Source organism: Camelus ferus, chromosome 17 (assembly GCF_009834535.1).
Source record: "Camelus ferus isolate YT-003-E chromosome 17, BCGSAC_Cfer_1.0, whole genome shotgun sequence".
Lineage (NCBI taxonomy): Eukaryota > Metazoa > Chordata > Mammalia > Artiodactyla > Camelidae > Camelus > Camelus ferus.
The window spans coordinates 43,015,736-43,036,466 of record NC_045712.1 but is presented as its reverse complement, the minus strand read 5'-3'; the positions used below and the strand labels follow the sequence as shown (position 1 = coordinate 43,036,466).

Genomic DNA, 20,731 nt, shown 5'->3' with positions numbered 1-20,731 from the left:
CTTCTCAGCATCCGGCTGCTCGCTCCCTCTGCCTCAAGCTAGGCCTCCCTCCCTGCTTTTTGTTGAGGCAGGTTCCTACCTCAAGGCCTTTGCGTTTGCTCCTCCCTCCAGCTGAAATGCTCTTACACTTGATGTTGTGTTTCCCTTGTCTCTGTCAGATACCTGCTCAAACTTGACATTTTCAGAGGGGGCTTCTTTGAGTATCTTACAGAGAATAGTGTCCCTGCTCCTGCTAGGTAAATTCTCCCTCAGCCTGCTCTGTGTCCTTCCAGAGCTGTCAAGTCCATGTGATATACACACTACATTTTTTTCCTGGGCATTGATTATTGTCACCCTCTCTTCTCCCCAGACTGTGACTCCCTGAGGGCAGCGACTTAGTCTGTTCACTGGAGCATCCTCAGAACACAGAACTCACCTGAAACCTGGTAGTTGGTCTGTAAAACCCAGAGAAATGGGTGAATAAATGACCACCTGGTGCTGCCAGGGAGGCTGGGGCGTGCGGTCTGGTCATGTGAGCTGCAGGGAGCTCCTGTCTCAAGGCCTATGTGTGTCGGGCCGGTGGGCAGAGGTGTGGGGTCACAGGCCTGATTCAGGGTGTGACAAGGAGGGCTGCCCCTCTGGGCACACCACACCCTTGCTGACCCTTCCCTCAGGACTTGGCCTTTCATTCGCATGGCTCTCACACTCTCTTGTGCCAGTGCCAAGAATTGAGGTTTAAAGTGTCCTTGAGTAATTCTTCACCAAAGGTGTGTTGTAAAACAATGGTGGCTGAATTCTGCACAGTCACCTGGGGACATGAGTTGGTTGTATCAGTTAATATTTACTATTTAAAACAGCATCACTTACTGAGCTTAGGACTCTGGGTTGGCCCTTTGGGCTGGATCAGCTTTGAAGTTCTTCCCGTCTCAGCCAGGCTCACCCCTGCAACTGGAGTCAACCACCTTGTCCGCTGAGACCAGCTGGTCCAGGGCCAGGATGGCGGGTCTCTGCAGCATGGTCACCTAGAGTCCAGCAGGGAGCTCATCCTTGCTCACAGGGGCCCAGGAGAGGGCTGAGAGGGCAGGGAGAGTCTGCATACCTTCTCGAGGTCCAGGCTCACATCCTACACGCCATCACTTCTACTGCATCCTGTTGGTCCTAGCAAGTCACTGGGCCAGCCCAGATCCAAGGGTTGGGGGCCCAAACTCCACTTCTTCATAAAGGGCTGTGCAAAGTCACATCGCAGAGAGGTGTGGCTGTAAGTAGGAAGAAAACTGGCCCTTTTTACAAGCGCTGTGTCCCAGCTGGCCAGCGGGCAGATCCCACAGCTGTGAGCGAGAGAGGGAGGGACGCCTCTTCGTCCCTGGGGAGGTCCTGGGTGTGCCGCTCTGGCTGTGGTGGTGGTGGGTTCCGGGCGGCCCTCCGTCCTCTGACCTTGGACTGGACGGCTGTGTGTGTGAGCGATGTGACCGCTCTCGGACAGGCTTGGTGGGGCTCCGAGAGGCACGCTTGGCCTTAAGAGCCTCCCGATTTTTCCGGTCAGCTGTCTGAGCTGGAGCTTGTTGGCCAGGCTTCAGTCTTTCCTATCTAATCCCGGTGCTGATTAATGGGGGCCATTTCGCTTTGATGGTCCCTGGCAGGCTGATGCCGCTCACAGGCCTGTGGCCATGTATGGGCAGAGCCAGAGGCTGCGGTGCTCACTGCGGACACGGTGGGGTTGGAGGTGGGGGTCACATCCTGCCCGGCGACCTTGGCCAGTCACCGTCCCAGCCTCCGCTAACTGCCTCCCGAAGTGTCATTTCCCTCCTCTTAGAAGTTATATAATTACACCTCCTCTCTTGCCAGCGTGTTTCCCTGTCCCTGCTGAATCATCCCCTCCAGCACTCAGGCAGGCTTTCTTGTTCCTGCCTTAAAATGTGAACCTCTGACTCCGCGTCTTGCCCATGTAGTGCCCCGTTCTCGACTCCGCCTTAGAGAATGCTTTGAAAAGAGAGACTTCTACTCAGTATCCTTGGTGTTGATTTCCAGTCCCCTTAAAACCCCTCCCGGGAGACTGCTCTCGGCCAGGTCTGTTGCTGGGGCCAGTGGTCACTCTGGGTCTGTCTCTCTGACCCTCGCAGGTGGTCCCTTTGTCCTCTGAGCAACCCTCCCTTCACTTGGAATCTGGGGCACGGCCCCCACTTCTCTAGCCTCACTGGCTTGGAGCAGCCTCACATCCCCAACCCTGACAATCTAGGGCACTTGGGTTCAGGCTCCAGGCCTTTCCTCTTTCTTGTCTGCATGCCCTCGGTGATCTCATCCCGTTTCATGGCCCCCAGTGTGCCAGTGACGCTCATTTTCTGTCTCCTGCCTGGTCTCCAGACTCCCACGACTGCCTGTTCAGCAGTCTCCACTTGCGTGTCTAATTGCATCCGGAACTTGCGGGTCCTGGGTTGAATCCTGAGCCTTCCTCCCCAAACCTGCTCCTCTCGCGTCACCCCCACCCATCACTTAAAGCCTCATCTTTCCCGTTTCTCACCCTCTTTCCTCTTTCCTTGCCCTCCACTCCGAGTGGTCACTGAATCCTTCAGTTTGGGGGTTTGCATTTTGGCCTTTCTGATTTAACTTTACTTTTGAATATGTTAAACATTTATGCAGTTCAAAGTCAAAACAGTCCTAAAGGGTGTCCTTGCGGAAGTCTCATTCCCCTCCCAACAGTTTCTACCTCCATTTTTCAGTGTTGTTTTTGGCAGAAATAAGCACATATATTTATTTCCCCTTTTTCTTACCCAGAAGTTGACATACTATATGCGTTGTTCCACATCTTGCTTTTTTTGCTTAATATATTCTGGAAATCACGCCAGTTCACAGAGAACTTCCTCGTTCTTTATACCACTGCATCAGAATTTCATGGTAAAAATGTAATTTCTTCAACCAGACCCTTACTGATGAACATTTTGACTTGTTTCCAGTTGAGTTGCTCTTACAAATAGGGCTGCAGTTAACGACCTTGTGTATATGTTGTTTTGTGCTTTGGAAGGATGTTTTCAGGATGGCTTCCTGGAACTATGGGTGAAGGAAGCCATCAGGAGGATCTAGGAAGTTGCACAGGGTTTGTGTCCTGCAGCCCACCCGGGGAGGGCAGATCTTCCAGTCCCGGTTTGGACGTGGCCAAGGAGGACGATGGAGAAGGAAGAATCTCCCACAACATGGGGCCAAGGGCCCAAGACACGGTGTTTGTGGGCCCCTTCCGAGGAGCAGAACTCCAGGGTGGAAGGCCCTCATATAGCTGCTTCTCAGAATTTCAGAACTGCTCCAGAGCAGTGCCAGCTCTGTGTCTCCTTCTGGAAGTGGCCTCTTGGTGCTGTGGAGTTCAGCTGTGTCCTTACTGATTTCCTGCCTGCTGGATCTGTCTATTTCTTTTCCTTTTTTAATGGAGGTGCTGGGGATTGAACCCAGGACCTCATGCATCCTAAGCACGCACTCTTACCACTGAGCTATATCCACCCCTGGATCCGTCCATTTCTAAGGGAGGGGTGTTGAAGTCTCCAAGTCTGATGGTGGATTCATCTATTCCTTTATCTTTGATTAACTGCAGTTTGAGTACAGTATGACTAGACATTGGTTTCTTTTTCTTTTTTCTTGTTTCTCTCTCTCTTTTTTGCGTGGTGGGGGCATTTATCCTGCTTGGTGTTCTCTGAGCTTCCTGAATCTGTGGTTTGGTGTCTGACATTAATTTGGGGGAAATTCTCAGTCATTATTGCTTCAAACTTTTATTCTATTTCTTTTTCTCTCTCCTTCCTCTGCTATCCCCATTACGTATATATTACACATTTTGTACTTGTCCCACGGTTCTGGTTATTCTGTTCCGTCTTTTTCCAGCCTTTCTTTCTCTTTAATTTTCACGTTTAGAAAGTTTCTGTTGACACATCGTCAAGCCTTTCCTCGGTCATGTGCTGCTTACTCAATGATCCCATCAAAGGCATTCTTCATTCCTGTGTTCATATTTTTGATGTCTAGCATTTTACAAAAACTTCTTGGAATTTCCATCATTCTGCTTATATTCCCCATCTGTAATTGTCGTCTGCTTTCTCTGTTAAGGGTCCTTAGTGTATTAATCACAGTTATTTTAAACTCCCAGTCTGGTAATTCCAGCATCCCTGCCACATCTGAGTCTGGTTCTGATGCTTCGTCTCCCTCTTCAGACTGTGTATCTGGCCTGTTAGTATGCTTTGCAATTTCTGTTGAAAGCAGGACATTATGTACTGAATGGTGGGTTCAGACAATTTATCTTTTTAGTTCATAGGTCTCTGGATCAAGAGAAACTGTAACAAGCTTGATGCAGAGACATACCATCCTCTGATGGACTCTGATGCCATGGTTGATGTATTTTCCCCAGAGGGAGAGGGCGAGTATATTTTGTCTGAATATTTGGTGATCAGGAAAGGTTAGACTGTGTTACTAAGTTGGTTCTCACAGTGTTGTCAGCTGCCCCCCAGACACTTGGTAAACTGTACTTCCTTCATTCTCTGAGGTTGGTGGGGCCCCATGACCAGTTCTGGACATGAGTTACAAGTAGAACTGAAAAGTTCAGGCCTAAACATTTACTTGATGGTGTGTGTGAGACCTTCAGAATGTTTTTGTCTTCTGTAACAACCAGCACTGTTTCATTAGCTGGCTGCTAAATGAAGGCGTGGAGCCAAGTCCCCTGCTGACCTGCGATGGACGCCTTGTTTCCATGGGAGACGAACCTCTGAGCCACTGTAGCCTGGCGGTTACTTGTCAGCTTAGCAGAACGCAGCTGGACCTGACCGAGGGACCTTCTTCAGGTCTTGCTCACACGTTACCTCTTCCTCAAGGCCTTCCTGGACCCCTGTGTGAAACAGCAGCCCCACACCCACTCTGGCGCTCTGTCCCATCCTTACTTTTTCCTTCTCCCTAACATCTATCTCCAGCTAACTTTATATAGTTGGCTCATTCATTTTGTTGGTCGCCGGTCTCCCTCTGCTGTCAGAATGGAAGCCCACGAAGGCAGGGATGCTCTGAGTTTGGACTCCACTGAAAGCAGACCCTGAGACAGGGGCTCTGGTGCAGGTGTTCACTGGGGAGGTGATCCCGAGGAGTACAAAAGAGGGAATTGGGGAAGAGAGACAAAGAAGGGAGTGAAGCCAGTGCGGGATGCATTAATCAGCTCATCGCTGCGGTGGGCAGCTGGGGTCAACACTGGAGATCCTCTGAGAAGCTCTGTCAAACCAGTTTCAGAAATTCCCAATGTGGAGACAGAAGAACTGGAGTCTTAGACCCCAACTCCTGTCCCTTGTTGGCTGCAGGTTGCCCTGAGGGCATGAAACCTCCAGCACACGCAGACAGCCTGGTGAGTGGGCTGAGCAGGCTTCCCTGTTGCCAGAGAAAGTCTTCAGGTGGAGAAGCAGAGAGACACACAGCCCTGTGCACGGGAGCGGTCCACCCGGTAGCAGGTGGGTCAAGGGGCCGTGCGGTGGGAGCGTCTATAGCATATGCCATAGGGATTTTTGTTTTTTTTTTTTTATTCCCTGATGTAGTACCAGTCCCTAAACTGTATATTTTGTAATGAATACATGAATATTAGAGTGGACATTTGCTAAGTGTGTCCCCAGCATCCAGTTTCCCTTTTCTGATCAACCTCATCCCTATTTTCCCTTGAGAAACCATCTCTCCCAGTTTCTCAGCCTGGGCTTTTGTTGGTATTTATTGTTCCCATCACTAGTTCCTGGGGATGGGCCACTCCCCCATCCTAAAGATGATCTCTTTTACTCATCTCCCCCACCCTCTCCCACTCCAGTATTCTGTTTAGGGATGGATACATGACTCATTTGGGATCAGTGAGAGAATGAATTCCAGGGCTTCCTCTCTCTTTCTTTGAGTGATGTAGTAGAAGGATGTGAGGGCTGGCATAGCTGCAGCCATTTTGCCACCATGGGAAACCTTGGAACTTCTGGGACGACTGTATGAAGCTCAAAGAGAAAGCCAATAATGCAGAGAGGAGAAGGAGAAAATCTGAATCTTGGGGGATATCTTTTGGAGTTGCTGAATCAAATGTCACTTAAAGCCAGAACTAAATCTGGATTTTTAATTGACATACCCCAATAAAAATGCCTTTATATTATGAGTCAGTTTGAGGTGAATTTTCTATCACTTGTGACTGGAGAGTCCTCACTGATTCTATTTCTACGTCACAGGCTTGTTGTGAGGTTTGAAATGGCACACAGATAATACTCAGGGAATGGTTACCAATATTGTTATTACAGTATATTTACTTTTATAGAGCTATGTTTGCTTTTTATTCTAGACCTGAACATCAGTGTGTTTCTGTTTCTCTTTTTGGTATTATTCGGTTTCTACCCCCAAAGGAGAGAGGCTGAGGTAGAGAGTGGATCAGCCCCAGGCTCCTGACCGCCAGCTTCAGCCTCGGGTCCTCCTTGTAAAACCACAGCTGGAGACCAACACAGAGGCCACGTGATGTGGCTCTAATTCCTCTGACATCTCATTTTCATTCTTTGATGATACTTGTCTGCATCCAGCTTACACATAAACGTTTCCAGTGAAGTGCTCCAAGAGCCTTTTTCAGAAATCTGAATCCACATGAAAACAACAGCAACAAGAAAAAGGTGTAAACTTTCCAGAACAGGCCCAGATTTTGAAAATGTGATAAAGAGGTTATTGTGCGTCCCAACTTTTCACACAAGAATTGGAGGAGATTTAACACCAGGAATAATAAACAGAGGAAAACCAGCTAATGCAGAGCAGATGGGCCTGCAAGGCAGTGTGCTAAGCATTTCAATGTCTTTCCCCTTGGACCTCTGGACTCGGGATGACTGAATGCTGGGACTTTTTAGTTCAAAATGAAGTGAATGCAGTTGGGGAAAGCATCAGTATTGCTGGTTTGATTTCTGGAGTGATTAGTGGACTAAAGTCTTTTAAGACCGTACTAGGTGGTGGGGATTTGACAATCACTACTTTTGTCCTGACCATGGCTCCATTTTACAGATGAGGAAGCTGAGGCTCTGAAAGTGTGACTCCCTTACTGAAGGGCACACAGCCAGTGAGACAGCAGAGCCAGGATCAGTCCTAGGTCTGTCTCATTGCATATGCCATGGTTCTGCAAACTGGGGTGATAGCTGAGTGGGGGGAAAGGGGTCATATATATACTGTCTCTCAAATTTATAGAAATACATGATAATTACATGGTAACAACCTTATTGAGGTATAATTGATAAATGGTAAGCTATACATATTTAAGCCATACAACTTGACAAGTTTTTCTTTTCTTTCTTTTTTTGTTTTGTTTTGTTTTGTTTTGTTCAATGGAGGTACTGGGGATTGAACCCAGGACCTCGTGCATGCTAAGCATGTGCTTTACCACTGAGCTATACCCTACTCCCATGATCTGGTAACTTTTGACCTGGGTCTATATGCGTGAAACGCTCACTGCAGTCAAGATAGTGAACATATCCATTACTTCCAGAAGCTTCCTCGTGCCCTTTTGTAATTCCTCCCTCCTGTCCCTCCCACCCTTGGTCTCAGACAGCCACTGCTCTGCTTTCTGTCACCATAAATGAGTGATATTTTCCAGAGTTTTCTATAAATGGAATCATACAGTATGTATTCTATTTTGCTTGTCTTCTTCCACTCAGTGTAACCTTTTGAGATTCATCCGTGTTATTACACGCTTGTTCCTTTGTGTGACCGAGGAGCATTCTGCCATGTGAATCTGCCATGGTTTGTTTGCCTGCTCATTTGTAGGTGGACATTGAGGTTGCTTCCAGTTGGGACCTATTACAAATAGAGTTGTTATGAACATTTGTGGTCTAGTCTTTCTGTGACATAAACTTTCTTGTCGCTTGGATAAATACCAAAGAGTGGTAGGGCTAGCTCATAGGGTAGGTTTATGTTTAACTTTTAAAGAAAATGTTAAGCTGTTTTTCAGAGCAGTTCCATCAGTTTACATTCCCACCAGCCGTGTATGAGTGTTGCAATTCCTCCTGACCTGCACTTGGTTTGGTCCGTCTTCTAAACTTTTGCCATTCTAATAGGTAGGTTGTGATATCAAATTTTCTTATGGTTTTAGTCTGAATTTCCCTAATGACTATTAGTATTGAGTATTGTTTTCATGTGCTTGTTTACCACTGATAGGCCGTCTTCAGTTAATTTTTGCATATTTTTAATTGAGTCATTTCTTGTCATTGAGTTGTGAGCATTCTTTATACTAATTGGATACAAGTCTTTTTAATAGATACCTGCTTTGCAAAGATTTTCTCCAAGTCTGGGCTTGTGTTTTCATTCGCCTAACAATGTCTTTTGAAGAAAAGACGTTTTTAGCTCTGGTGTGTCCAATTCATAGTCCACATTTCTTAACTTTTATTTTAAAAATCTTAGGTACAGTCTGTAAGAATCCTTTGGCTTGATTTTACAACTCAGATATGCAACCTTTTCTACAATCCAGTCTATATGTTGAATTTTTCTCAATTATCAAATGCTTAAAATAAAAATCATTCGTCATGTTTACGACACAATAACCTTGTATCTCCCTGAGAATAGCAGTTACTTGGTTCAGCTCAGTCTGTGAGCTCTGTTTCCTCAATGTTAAGTGTCATGCTTGGTAAGAGGGTGATGTCTTTCTTGCACAGCTGCTGGGTTGTCATTAGCTCAGGAGCCATGTATTTGAGAACCCCTGTTGGCTGGTCTTTGTGTGCTGCGCCCAGTTCTGGGATGAGAAGGGAGAGTCAGACACAGAGCCACCAGCGGGCGCTTTCTTGTGGGCAGGAACTTCCTCCTGGTGGCCCAGGCCCCTTGTCTAAAGACACAGAGACTCATACCCCTGCTCCTATGCAGAGGAGGCAGACGCCTCTACTGCTGCTCCCTAGCCCTGGGGCAGTGGGGACTGGCCACGCTGAACTGACCACTCCTACTTTGGTGCCCCAGCACGTTCCTCAGGTGCTCTGAGCTGCTCCATTCCTGCTCTCTGGTACCTTCAGGCTTTGAGCTTCATGGGAGCACCGCCCAACCTCGGCTTCTATGGAAGCGTCCTTTCCCAGTTGTGCCTAAGTATAAGATTCCTTTGAATATCTGATTAGACTACTTTCCATTGTTTAGGAATTTTAATGATTTCTTTCTATTTTTTTCCAGTTTTTTGGGAGAAGTATTTGGTTTGTTTATGTTAGAGGAGGTACTGGGGATTGAACCCAGGACCTTGTGCTTGCTAAGGATGCACTCTTAGCACTCTTACCACTTGAGCTATACCCTCCCCCTAAAGATTTCTTATCTAAAAGGAAACCCCTTCAATTTTCCAACATTATTATGGAGCAAAAGCACATTTTGTCTCATTTCTAGAGACCTGTGATGGGAGGAGAGGCTGTAACTGATGCTTGGCTGTCCAACCTGAATGGAACCTGTGGGTAATATTTGCATCTCAGTATTTGAAGGGCCACCAGTACAGACCACATTTGCCAAATGTTGTCATGGCAGTTTGGTTTGTGACTTTGATGTTGGCATCTCATTGGGGAAAGTTTACTGGGCCCACTAGCAGAGGGGAAGGCATGACTATTTTTAGAAAAGAAAATCTGGACGTGTCTCCCCATGCTGGAGACACCATGTGTCTGTGGTACAATTGACAGTCCCAGCCCAGCCCAGCCCAGCCCAGCCTTCAGTCATCCCACTAAAGTACCAGACGTGATTCATTGAGGCAGACTTGTACCCTTCAGGCAAGCGCAGCTGTCAGCTGAGTACCACTGAGAACCTCAGGTGATGCCCCGTGAAACAGAATTGAAGAATTGTTCAGCCAAACCCTGCCCAAATTCCCAACCCACAAAAGTGTGAGATAGAATAAGATGACTCTTTTAAGCCACTGAGTTCTGGGCCAGTTTGTTACACAGCAATTGGTAACCAAAACACTTGGCACATAATAAGTGCTCAGTAAATATAGGTCAGAGTATTTTGATGTCAAATTCCATTTCCCATGATAAATGCATAAGGGTCGCCAGGTTTGGGAGATGACTGCCCTGATCCCACCTTCCCGGACCCTCCCCTTCCCTCCCACACTGAGTCTCTGGGCAGCACTGGGACTCACCTCCCAGTTTGGTTCTTGTGCTCAGTGAGTCTTCATCTTAAACCCTCACTGTGAGTCTGTGTTAATTGTCCTCCTTCCGCATAAACACATCGCACCCGACAGCCCCCAATCCACTTCTGATTCCACCACTGGCCCATCTCCAGGGGTAATCTTGAGCCTGTGTTCTGGGCCCCAATTTCCATGTTTCTAAACTAACTGGACACTTGCCAAGAGCACATCCTGTTCCTGCTGTAGCTGCATCGCGTGTTTCCCGCACGCTTCATCCACGGCTGCTAAACAACCTCCAACTTTTTGGTGTTTGTTTTCTTCACTCCTCCCCACCCTATTTCCCTGTGTTGTTTAAGCTTGCCTTCGTCTCTCCTGCATTTTAAAAACCCTCCCGTGACCTCCTGTCTTTCTCCAAGGACCATCTCCACTGTCCTCCTTTCTCGCCTGCGCTGCATACCTCGGCCGCTAGTCAACTCTTAACATTCAGGCTTCAGTTGAGCTGCTGTTTAGGGGAGTTATTAGGGCCTCCCCTCCTCCCCATCAAGCACCCTGCTCTGTGCTCCTAAAGCCTCTCTCCCAGCCGTCTCCCCCATCCCAGCCCCTGTCATGCTGTTATTAATAGGTTTGTCGTCAGCTTCGCTCGCTAGATTGCTCTCTGGAGGGCACGCCTTGTTCACGCAGCTCAAGCGCTTAGCCATGCGGGGGCCTGGGACGCAGCTCTCCTTGCACGTTGGCAGACGACAGCAGCAACGGCAGCTTCTTCTGTTACTGCCGCCGATGTTGGTTGAGGCCTTCTGTGGGCCAGAGGTCATTCTCATCACGTGTGAATCTAGCCAAGAATTCCACGAGTGGGTGCTACTGTCATCCCCATTTTATAGATGGGGAGACTGAATCTCAGAGACATTAAGGAACTTGTTTTGTTTGTCTGTTTGCCTTTGTGCTACCAATAAGTGTTGGAGCTGAGATCACCAGGTTGCTGACTCCTGGATCAGTGAAACTCTTTTGGGAAAGACCTGGAGCTTGGACTTACATCAACATCATCTTTTATCTTTAACAAGAAATGAGTCTTGCCTGCGCTGTCTGCCCTTCTTCCCTCAGCTGCGTCTCCTAAATGTGACTGTTGGTGTCTCGGGGCCTCTGCTCCCTGCATGGATGTTCTGGGTTCAAAGTATATCTTCTTTGTTACATTTGGGGTTTTAAAAGCAATGGATCCCTTTGGTTAGTTTAAGCAGGAGAGGAATTTATTGAAGATACTAGGTCATTGTAGAATCTTCAGGAAAGTCTGGAAAGCAGGCTTGGAGGACCCCAACTCACAGCGGTGGGGCCAGTGCTGCCGCCGCTGTGGCATGGCCTCTGTCACTGCCACCTCTCTGGGTGGCCGAGCCCTCACTCTCGTCAGGATGGATTTCCACACCGAAGCACTTCTTCCTGGTTCTGGCTCCTGAGCCAAGTGTGGCATGGCCCTCTCTGATTGGTGGAAACTAGTCACATGCCTGGACCCCAGCTGCAAGGGAGGCTGGGACAAGGAGCTTCTACTTTTGACTTGGAGTGGGTGGACGCAGGAAGGGCTTTCATGATGCTGGACAGCCAGTAGACTGTAAATAGCCATGACAATACATTGTTTTAAAGATGAGGATGCGGAGCCTCAGGGAGGTCGGAAAATGCTGAATGCTCCCTGACTGGTCAAGGGCAGAGCTGAGATTTGAACCCAAGTGGCCCAATGGCCCAGCTCCCGACATATTCTTTCCTTTCACTATGTCTCCTCCGGTTGCAGATGATGCCTGCTGTTGGTCCTGTGCATGCGGAGGGCAGGGCTTCTAGAGGTGGGAGGTGTGGTGGAAGAGGAGAAGGAAAGGTGGGCAGGTGGGGGCCGTTGGAATGGGGGCCGAGCCCAGGGAGCCAGCCAAGGGCATGAGAGGTCTCCACTCAATCTCCCTTCTCTTACTGGTCTGAGGAGAAGCCTGCATTTAGGTGTTGGGTGAATTGTGGCTGGGGAGGGCTGGATGCTCACAGGCACAGGCAGAAAAAGCAAAATCAAGTGGGCTGTCTGTGTCCTTCCCACAGAGTGGTTTTCGATTCCCAGGCTGTCTCGAGCATACCTGAAATACAGAAACAGTCTCAGGACGTCACAGTTGAGGATGTAATTGAGAGAAGCTAGGAGCATGGCCCTCGTCTCTCAGGCTCATGTGGGTCCGATTTCCATAAAATTTGTGGTGACATGAGACTAGGTTGGGTGGCAGACTGGATGTTTACAGTTTCAATTGTTTGTGTTTTAAATGTCTTGTTACTTATAACTTCCACGGGGGCAGGTATCCACTGATCCCCCGTCTGGCTGTTACTTTTGTGTGTTTATTTCCGTTCCTCTGTCCTCATGACTGTGAGGTGGGCACTACTGGTATCAAAATTGCAGATGAGGAAATGGATCTGCTGAAAGGTGTTGCAGCCCGCCCTGTGCCTGGCAGCTGCTAAGTGGTGGATCAGGATTTGGACTCAGGTCTCAAGCCTCAGGCCACAGGCAGGGCAATTCCTTCACTACAGAGCTATTTCCTGGGTAGGGAGGCCTGGGGCAAACCCCTCTGTATCCTTCTGGCCTGACTCTGAAAGGCGGCTGTGACGATGCAAGTCTATGACGTGGCTCCAGCTACCAACCCTGTCTGTCATCTTAGCACCGTGGCGAAGAGGTGTGTATTAGTTACCTACTGCTGGGTAGCAAACTGCCCCAAATTTGTATTTGTTTTCTATTACTGTGTAACAAAGTATCTCAAGACATAAGGACTTAAAACAATAAATGGTAACTATAATCACAGTTTGGGTCAGGAATTCAGTCACGGCTTCTCTGGGTGCTCCTGGCTCTAGAGTCTCTCATTACCCTGCTGTGAAGACGTTGGCTGTGGCGGCATCACCTGAAGGCCTCCCTGGGGTTGGGGGAGCTACTCCCCGGGTGGCTAACTCACAGGGTGGCAAGTTCCCCTCAGCATGGCCCTCCACGGGCTGCTTGAGTGTCCTCGCAACACGGCGGCTGACCTGGCTCTCCCTCAACTGGGTAATGTGGGAGAGTGAGAGGAAGGGGCAGTGCCTTTTATGGCCTGGCCACAGAAGGCGCACAACATCCTATCTTCCAGAAGAGGGTCGCAGCTCGTGTTCCAGGGAAGGGGGAGTTAGTCTCCATCTTCTGAAGGAAAGTGTGTCAGAAAATGTGTGGGTGTATCAAACCATCATGGAGTGATGTCTCCTGCCACCTGTATGCACGTCCCATCGTGGCATTATCACCCCTTCCTGTCCCACCAGAGCACTGCGTTTCCTGTGTGGTTTCCCTTGTGTGGAACCCTGGGGGTCACTCCTATAGCAAGATTGGGTCTTGAAGGGAAAGAAGAAAGAATTCAAGGGGAAAGAAAAGGCAACTTCGTCCAACTATTTTGGTGGGGGGGGAATCAGATTTATTTGTTTATTTATTTTGACAGAGGTACGGGGATTGAACGCACAACCTCGTGTATGCTGAGCATGTGTTCTACCACTGAGCTATACCCTCCCCTCAGAAAAAGCTACTTTGCATTATAGGTCGTGGCCAGCGGGCTGAGCTGGGAGCTGTGGGTTCTGGCTCAGCCTTCCACAAGGCACATCTGAAGCACGTGGGAACACAGGGGTCTTGAACTTTGAAGCCAGAGAAGGCCCTCAAATGGCACGCTTAACCATGAAGCCACTTTAAGAACAGAGTTTTGAATTTTTTCTCTTGGGCTCCAAATGAAAATAGCCATCTCTAAGAGGAAAAGAAATTGCACCATAATGATGATGAATTGTTATGAAATTGCTAACATTGACTACTAGCTTCCCAAGTGCCCAGCACTCGAGAGTGTGCTTTACAAGGCATGTCTCACTTAATCCTCACAACAACCCTCTGTGATTCTCTGTTTACAAATAGGGAAACTGAGGCTTGGAGAGGTTAAGTAATTTCTCAAGGTGATGTACACAATGCTATGGCTGAATGTATGTGTCCTCCCCAAATTTGTGTGTGGAAATGTGGACTGTCTTTAGAGTAAGGAAGTAATTGAGGTTAAATGAGGTCATAGGAGTAGGGCCCTGACCTGATAGGGGTGGTGTCCTCCTGAGACCCCAGAGAGCTGTTTCTCCCTCCACCTGTTTGCACTAGGAAGAGGTCACGTGACACATAGCAAGACAGCAGCTGTCTGCAACCCAAGGGGAGAGCTCTCACCAGACACCAACCCTGCTGGCACCTTGATCTTGGACTTAAGCCTTCAGAACTGTAAGAAAATACATTTCTGTCATCGAAACCACCCAGTCTGTGGTATTTTGTTAACGGCGGCCCCAGCAGGCTGAACACCTGACATCCCACCTGGGATTTTGAGCGCCAGAGCCCTCTCCCTGACTCATCGCCCTAAACTGCCTCCTAGAAATAGCATCGTTTCCAAACTTCCATGTTTTGACAAGTGGCATTCTAAGTTTAATATTTAAATTGGGGTGAGACATGTTTTAAAAACTTGGCCTTCTCTATGCTAACATTGATGGTTGTTACCGAGAGCAGTTTCACTAAATTTGGATCTCTGGGAAAAAAAATTTTTTTTTGGAGCATGGAAGCAGGTTGGGAATATTGTTCCCAATAATAACAGCAGTAGAACTTTTAGCTTATGAAATACTTCAGTGGGAAAGTATTTGCTTAAATCTCTGCCTCCTATTCTAGCTGAAGGTTTAGCGATAGGATTTGCCCTTCCCGTGAACTTTCTGGATTTCTAAACCATGTGGAAGTGTAGTTTGGCTCATATAAAAAAGTTGGGCAACTTTTAAAGAATTGACATCAAGAAATGCATTAAACTAAGTGTCAGTCATTTAGAGAATGATTATCAGGTAAAAAATGCAGTAGGTATTAATCATTCAGACAGTTCAGCAAGAAAAGCCCATAGTCTCAACTATAACCATGAATAACATTTCAGGTCAACATCCAGACTTATTTTTTGGGGAAGGGGGAGTATTAATTTTACTTATTGCTTATTCATTTTCTGTTTCATCCATTTTCTCTAGTATTATTTTAATTTAAAAAACTATTTTATAGTGTTTAAAAGCTACTTTCCACTTCCAGTTGTTATAAAATGTTGGCTCTATTCCCCGTGTTGTGCAATACATCCTTAAGCCTGTCTTACACCCAGTAGTTTGTACTCCCACTCGTCCACCCCTATATTGCCCCATTTTGCACTCAGACCTCTTTTTGTGTGAGTGAATATATATGGTCCATGAAAATCTACGTATGTCATATCATACTGAGCATTTTGTAAAGAACCTGAGTTTTTCCCTCTTCGTGTGCTGTGTGTGTCTTTCCTTGCCTGTATGTGAAGTTGTACAGCATCCTTTTGTAACAGGCTCATGTGAGGTGCTGATTCAACCAAGTCCCGGAGACGGTGTAGCCTGGATTGTGCGCTGTTAAGAACCAAGTTGTTAAATGCTTTAGGGTGATGAACTCCTAATTGTTAGTCCTAGGGAGCTGGAGAGGATGAACTGTGTGGGGCTGACATTTTTGGGGGGACGTATGACAATGAACATAGGCTGTGCCTTGTTTTTCTGAAGCTTTGTCATGCGTCAGAAACGTTCCGTGTTGATTTTTCTCATGGCTACAGGGTTTCCGGCACATGCATGGTCTGTACCTGATTAAACTACCTCCCACCGCCCGAGTTGGTGGCCACTGTTGACTGTTAGCAATAATGCTGCTGTGAACATGCTAGCCCCTACCTACATCTGTGACCCTGGGTAAGCATTCCTGTAGAATAAATTCCTGAAGGTGGAATTCCTTAGTCAAGGAGAGTGGGCGTTTTAATTGTGGGCCCGTAAGTGGTCAGTCCTCACTGCACGATTCCATGATTCTAGGATTCCATGATTCCATGCTATTTTTTTTCACAGTATCAATTAAATGATATATTTAAGTTTCAAAATGTCAGAAGGTAAACAGGAAGCTATGGCTCAAGACCAGGTGTGAAAACATTCACTTTGAGGAACGGTAGTGATTTTTTGGTTATCATTTAAAGTTTTTGTAATGGAAAATTATATTCTAAACCTAAAGATTATGGTGTCAATCAGCTTGTATTAGTGCCTTAGATAGAAATGTATCTAGCTTTTGACCTAGTGTTTAAGCATTTAGGAAATAATGAGGGGCAGACAAAAATTTACAAATTTATAAGCCAAAAAAGAAAGTTGGTAGAGAAAGAAAGGGAAGACTCTCTTAAGACTTTTTTGAGTCTTATGGAAAAGCAAAGTTGTTTCTGCTGAACACTTAATCATTTCAATATTCTTCTGTGCAGTGGGGTGGGGAGAGATGGTAAAACCATCACTTCTCCTGCATGGTCATGGTAAGGATGGTCTCAACCTTTTTCTCCACCACTGGGAGGAAGTTGAGTTGGCCTCAGGGAGACTGATGGCAGACTCTAGGAATGGCAAATGACAGATGAGCTGATACGCATGTGGTTCAGTCTGCAAGCACCAGGGTTAACAGAAAACCTTCAGATGGGTTCTTAAAGTGGGAGAATAAACGGAGGGAGTACAGTTGGTTGTCATTTGAGTTAGAAACTTGGACAAGAGGTTCAGTTTTTCAAAAGGCACACCCCCGTGAAACACATCTGCATTCTGGACGGCCAAGTTTGAGATACTATGCCCCCCAACAAAGTCATTCTGGAGACACAAACTTCAGATCAGGTCTCTGGAGGAAAGCTTATTCTGGCAACCAGGAAATTGAGCTCATGCTTGATGTCAGATTATATGAATAACTAATAAATGTTTAGAGTTTTACAGCTAGCAAATGCTGCCCCAAGAAGCCCACCAGCATCTTTATTAGTTTGTTAGTGTCCCTGTTTCACTGACTTCCTGAGATTACACAGCTGGTCCGTGTAATCTCTGACCAGAAAATGACACTGCTGGTAAATCCAGGAGTGTAGGATTTAAGTCCTCTTCATCTGAAGCCAAATCCTATGTTTTCCTACCATATCATGGTATCACATATTCCAGAGCATAAATCAGAATTCTAAGTCTCTCCTGGAGGACTGTGCTTCCCAAACCTGGCTGCTTAATAAATGTCGCAAGAGGTTTACAGATTCCTGGGCCTCACTTCTATGGATTTTGACCCAGAATGGTGTTTGCAAACCTATATGTTTATTTTTTTTATATTCCAATGAATTTTTATTTTGTTACTTTTAAATTTTAATTGAAATGTAGTTGATTTACGATACTGTGTTAGTTTCAGATGTACAGCAAAGTGGTTCTGTTATACGGGTGTATGTATATATCTATATTCTTTTTAAAAATTCTTTTCCATTATAGTTTATTGCAAGATGCTGAATATAGTTTCCTGTGCTATACAGTAAATCCTGTTATTTATCTATTTTTTTATATAGTAATGTGCATCTGTTGTCCCATACTCCCAATTTATCCCTTCACCACCCATTTGGTAACCATAAGTTTGTTTTCTATGTCTGAGTCTGTTTCTGTTTTATAAATAAGTTCATTTGTGTCATATTTTAGATTCCATAGATAAGTGGTATCATATGGTATTTGTCTTTCTCTGTCTGACTTAGTTCACTCAGTATGATCATCTCCAGGTCCATCAATGTTGCTACAAATGGCATTATTTCATTCTTTTCTATGGCTGAGTAATATTCCATTGTGTGTATATATATACCACATCTTCTTTATCCAGTCATCTGTTGGTGGACACTTAGGTTGCATCCATGTCTTGGCGATTGTAAACAGTGCTGCTGTGAACAGTGGGGTGCGTGTATCTTTTCAAATTAGAGCTTTCATCTTTTCCAGATATTTGCCCAGGAGTGGGATTACTGAGTCGTATCATAAGTCTGTTTTTAGTTTTTTAAAGAATCTCCATAGTGGTTGCACCAATTTACGTTCCCATCATTTATTATGTAAATCTAGATTTCTAAGTGGTTACTTGAGGATCTGATGTACAGCTGGGTTTGGGAGCCACTGTTTTGTTAAATCAAAGACCCGTGCTACAATTTTCAGCCGGTATCACTTTTAGCATTTAGTTTACGGAGATTGAGATCAGTGTGTTTTAGATCAGTGCTTCCTAACCTTTTTTAAACTACCTTACCTTCTAAGAATTTTTTGAAATCAACAGATCTCCCCTCCACACACACAGTCACACTTTTTTTACATGTAATTTTAGAGAGTGTATTAGTTTTTTTCAATTGCTGCTATAATGTATTACTACAAATTTAGTGGCTTTACACAACACAATTATTATCTTCTAGTTCTGGAGGTCAGAAATCTGACACAGGTCTCTGGGCCAAACTCTAGGAGTTATGGGGCTGCATTTCCTTCTGAGCACTCTGAGGATAATCGATTTGAGCTTCTAGAAGCTGCCTTTGTTCCTTGATTCATGGGTCCTTTCTTACATCTTCAAAGCCAGCACATCCCTGCCCCTGTTTACACTGTCACATCTCTTTCTCTGACCACAGCCAGGAAAGGTTCTCTGCTTTTATGGATTCTCACGATTCAATGGGGCCCACCCAGATAAGCCAGGAAAACCTTGCCATCTCAAGGTCCTGAACATTAATCACATTTGCAGAGTCCCTTTTGCCGTGTCAAGTAACATATTCACAGCTTCCAGGGATTAGGATGTGAGCATCTTGGTGGTTGGGGGCATTATTCTGCCAAATACAGAGGCAGAAGCTACCCAAAATGTGTTAACCCTGGGTGAGGAGTACCTGTTCTAGAAACTGTTCATTCTAGATGTTGCAGTAGCAAGGAATTCAGTTTGGCTGCAAAAAGCAGAGTTCCCAAAAGTGGTGGCTCCTCTAAGCTGATGTTTAGTTTTTCTCGTGCTATAATGAAGTCTCGAGGAAGGGAGCCCAGGTCAGGTGCAGCAGCTTTGGGATGTGGGGCGCAAGATCTCTGCAATTCTCCTGGCCTTTACTTACAGGTGGCTTTCAGGATGGTGCTGCCCCTCCAGCCACGACCTCTGTCTCTGGTTCAGGCATGAGAGAGAAGCGCATAGGGTGAAAGTCATCGGTCAGCTGAGTCAGTTCCCCTTTAAAAACCTTTCCAGAAGCGCCCCTCACCTCCGGCCTTCCCAGTAAAATGAGCTTATATGTCATTGGGACACTGGGAAACAGAGTTTTACTTATTTCTTAAGGTAGGCACATTAACACTCCAGTAATTCTGGGCTCTGTGAATAAGGAAAATGGGAAGTATGGATATCAGGAGACCCGAGCAGTCAGTGGGTGGAAACTTGGGTTTTGTTTCCTAAAATTAGAACGGGCCATTTTCACTCGCTTACGAACAAAACTCAAGAGAAAGTTAAAAGTAACCTTCAGATCTCCACCAAAGTGCCTCGTCTTCTTACTAGGCTGGCTTTTCTGCGAGCAGTTCAGTCTTCAAACCATGTTTGGGCATCTACCATGCCAGGCGCTGGGCTGGACCTCGGAGATAGGCAGACAACAAAGGTACTCTTTTCTCCCTAGTCTTACACTCTATGGGAAGGGACAGAGAGTCAAAAAATAAAATACCACACTGTAAGTGTTGAGATACAGGCGTGTAAACAGTGCTGTGGGAACTCAGAAGAGAAAGGTACAGAGGAAATGGCACGGAAAGGGTGAGGTGGGAACTGGGCTGGGATGGGGTTTTGCCAGCTGGATAAAAGGGGTGGGATATTCCGGGAAGAAAGAACAACATTAAAGAAGGCACAGATGGGGGGCGGTGTGGGGGAACCTCTACTGGATGTGATCAGAGGACTGCTAGAAGCTGCGTGTGGATGGATCGCAGGGTTTGCGGGCAGTGAAGCAGGAAGGGGGCACAGGGTGGAGATGGAGATAGAGGCTCCCCCCGGCCCCCTCCCATCTCCCGCCGCTTTGAGTCCCGCTTCAGAGCTCTGGCTCCAAACAGTAGGAGACGGGAGCCAACAGGAGGTTTTCAACCTTTAGCCAAGTCTCTGTTGTAGAGTAAAAAGGTAGACAGATGCAAGCAGGGAAATCACAATAATGTGGTCAAACTTCCTAACAATGGAAGAGCCATCTCAATATGAATCTTATGTTTATATCTAAAAACAAAGCCCTAAATTATAAAAGATTAAAAACTGACAGAACTGGCAAATAGACAAACCCACCACCATAGTGGAGATTTTAATACACCTCCTTGAATAAGTCATAGAATAAGCAAACTATCGGTAAGGATATACAAGCTCTGAACCACATGATTAGCACACTTGACCTAATTGGCATACAGAACAGTACTTCCAACTGTGGGTTCTGCATTCTTGTCAAGCACACATAAAAAATTCACCAACACTAACCATATGCTGGGTCAGGAAGCACATCTCAACAAATTTCAAAGGATTTAAAAAGTACAGAATATGTTCATGACCATAGTGGAATTATGAAATTAAGAATGAAAAGATGGTTAGAAAATCCACACCCCCCCCCCCAACTTGGGAATTAAGGCCTATATGTCAGAGTATCCCATGGGACAAAGGAGAACTAACAATTACAATTAGAAAATATTTTGAACATATTAGAACTTATGGGATGCAGCGTGAATGGTGCTTACAGGGAAGTTGTGTGTGTGTGTTATATACACACATTTTATATGTATAATGTATAAATTTAAATATATAATGTTTAATATAAAATGTATTAATGTATTAGAAAAGAAGTAGAAAAATAGCAAGACTTAAAA

At 46.0% G+C, this 20,731-nt stretch overlaps 1 protein-coding gene across 1 annotated transcript; it reads left to right on the top strand.

Moving 5' to 3' along the window:
- The first annotated feature begins 6,579 nt into the window (after positions 1-6,579).
- On the top strand, positions 6,580-6,988 carry C17H3orf35 (chromosome 17 C3orf35 homolog). Its single transcript, XM_014562302.1, is given in 2 exon segments — positions 6,580-6,822; positions 6,824-6,988. Coding segments are annotated over 2 exon segments (408 nt in total).
- Positions 6,989-20,731: the final 13,743 nt, after the last annotated feature.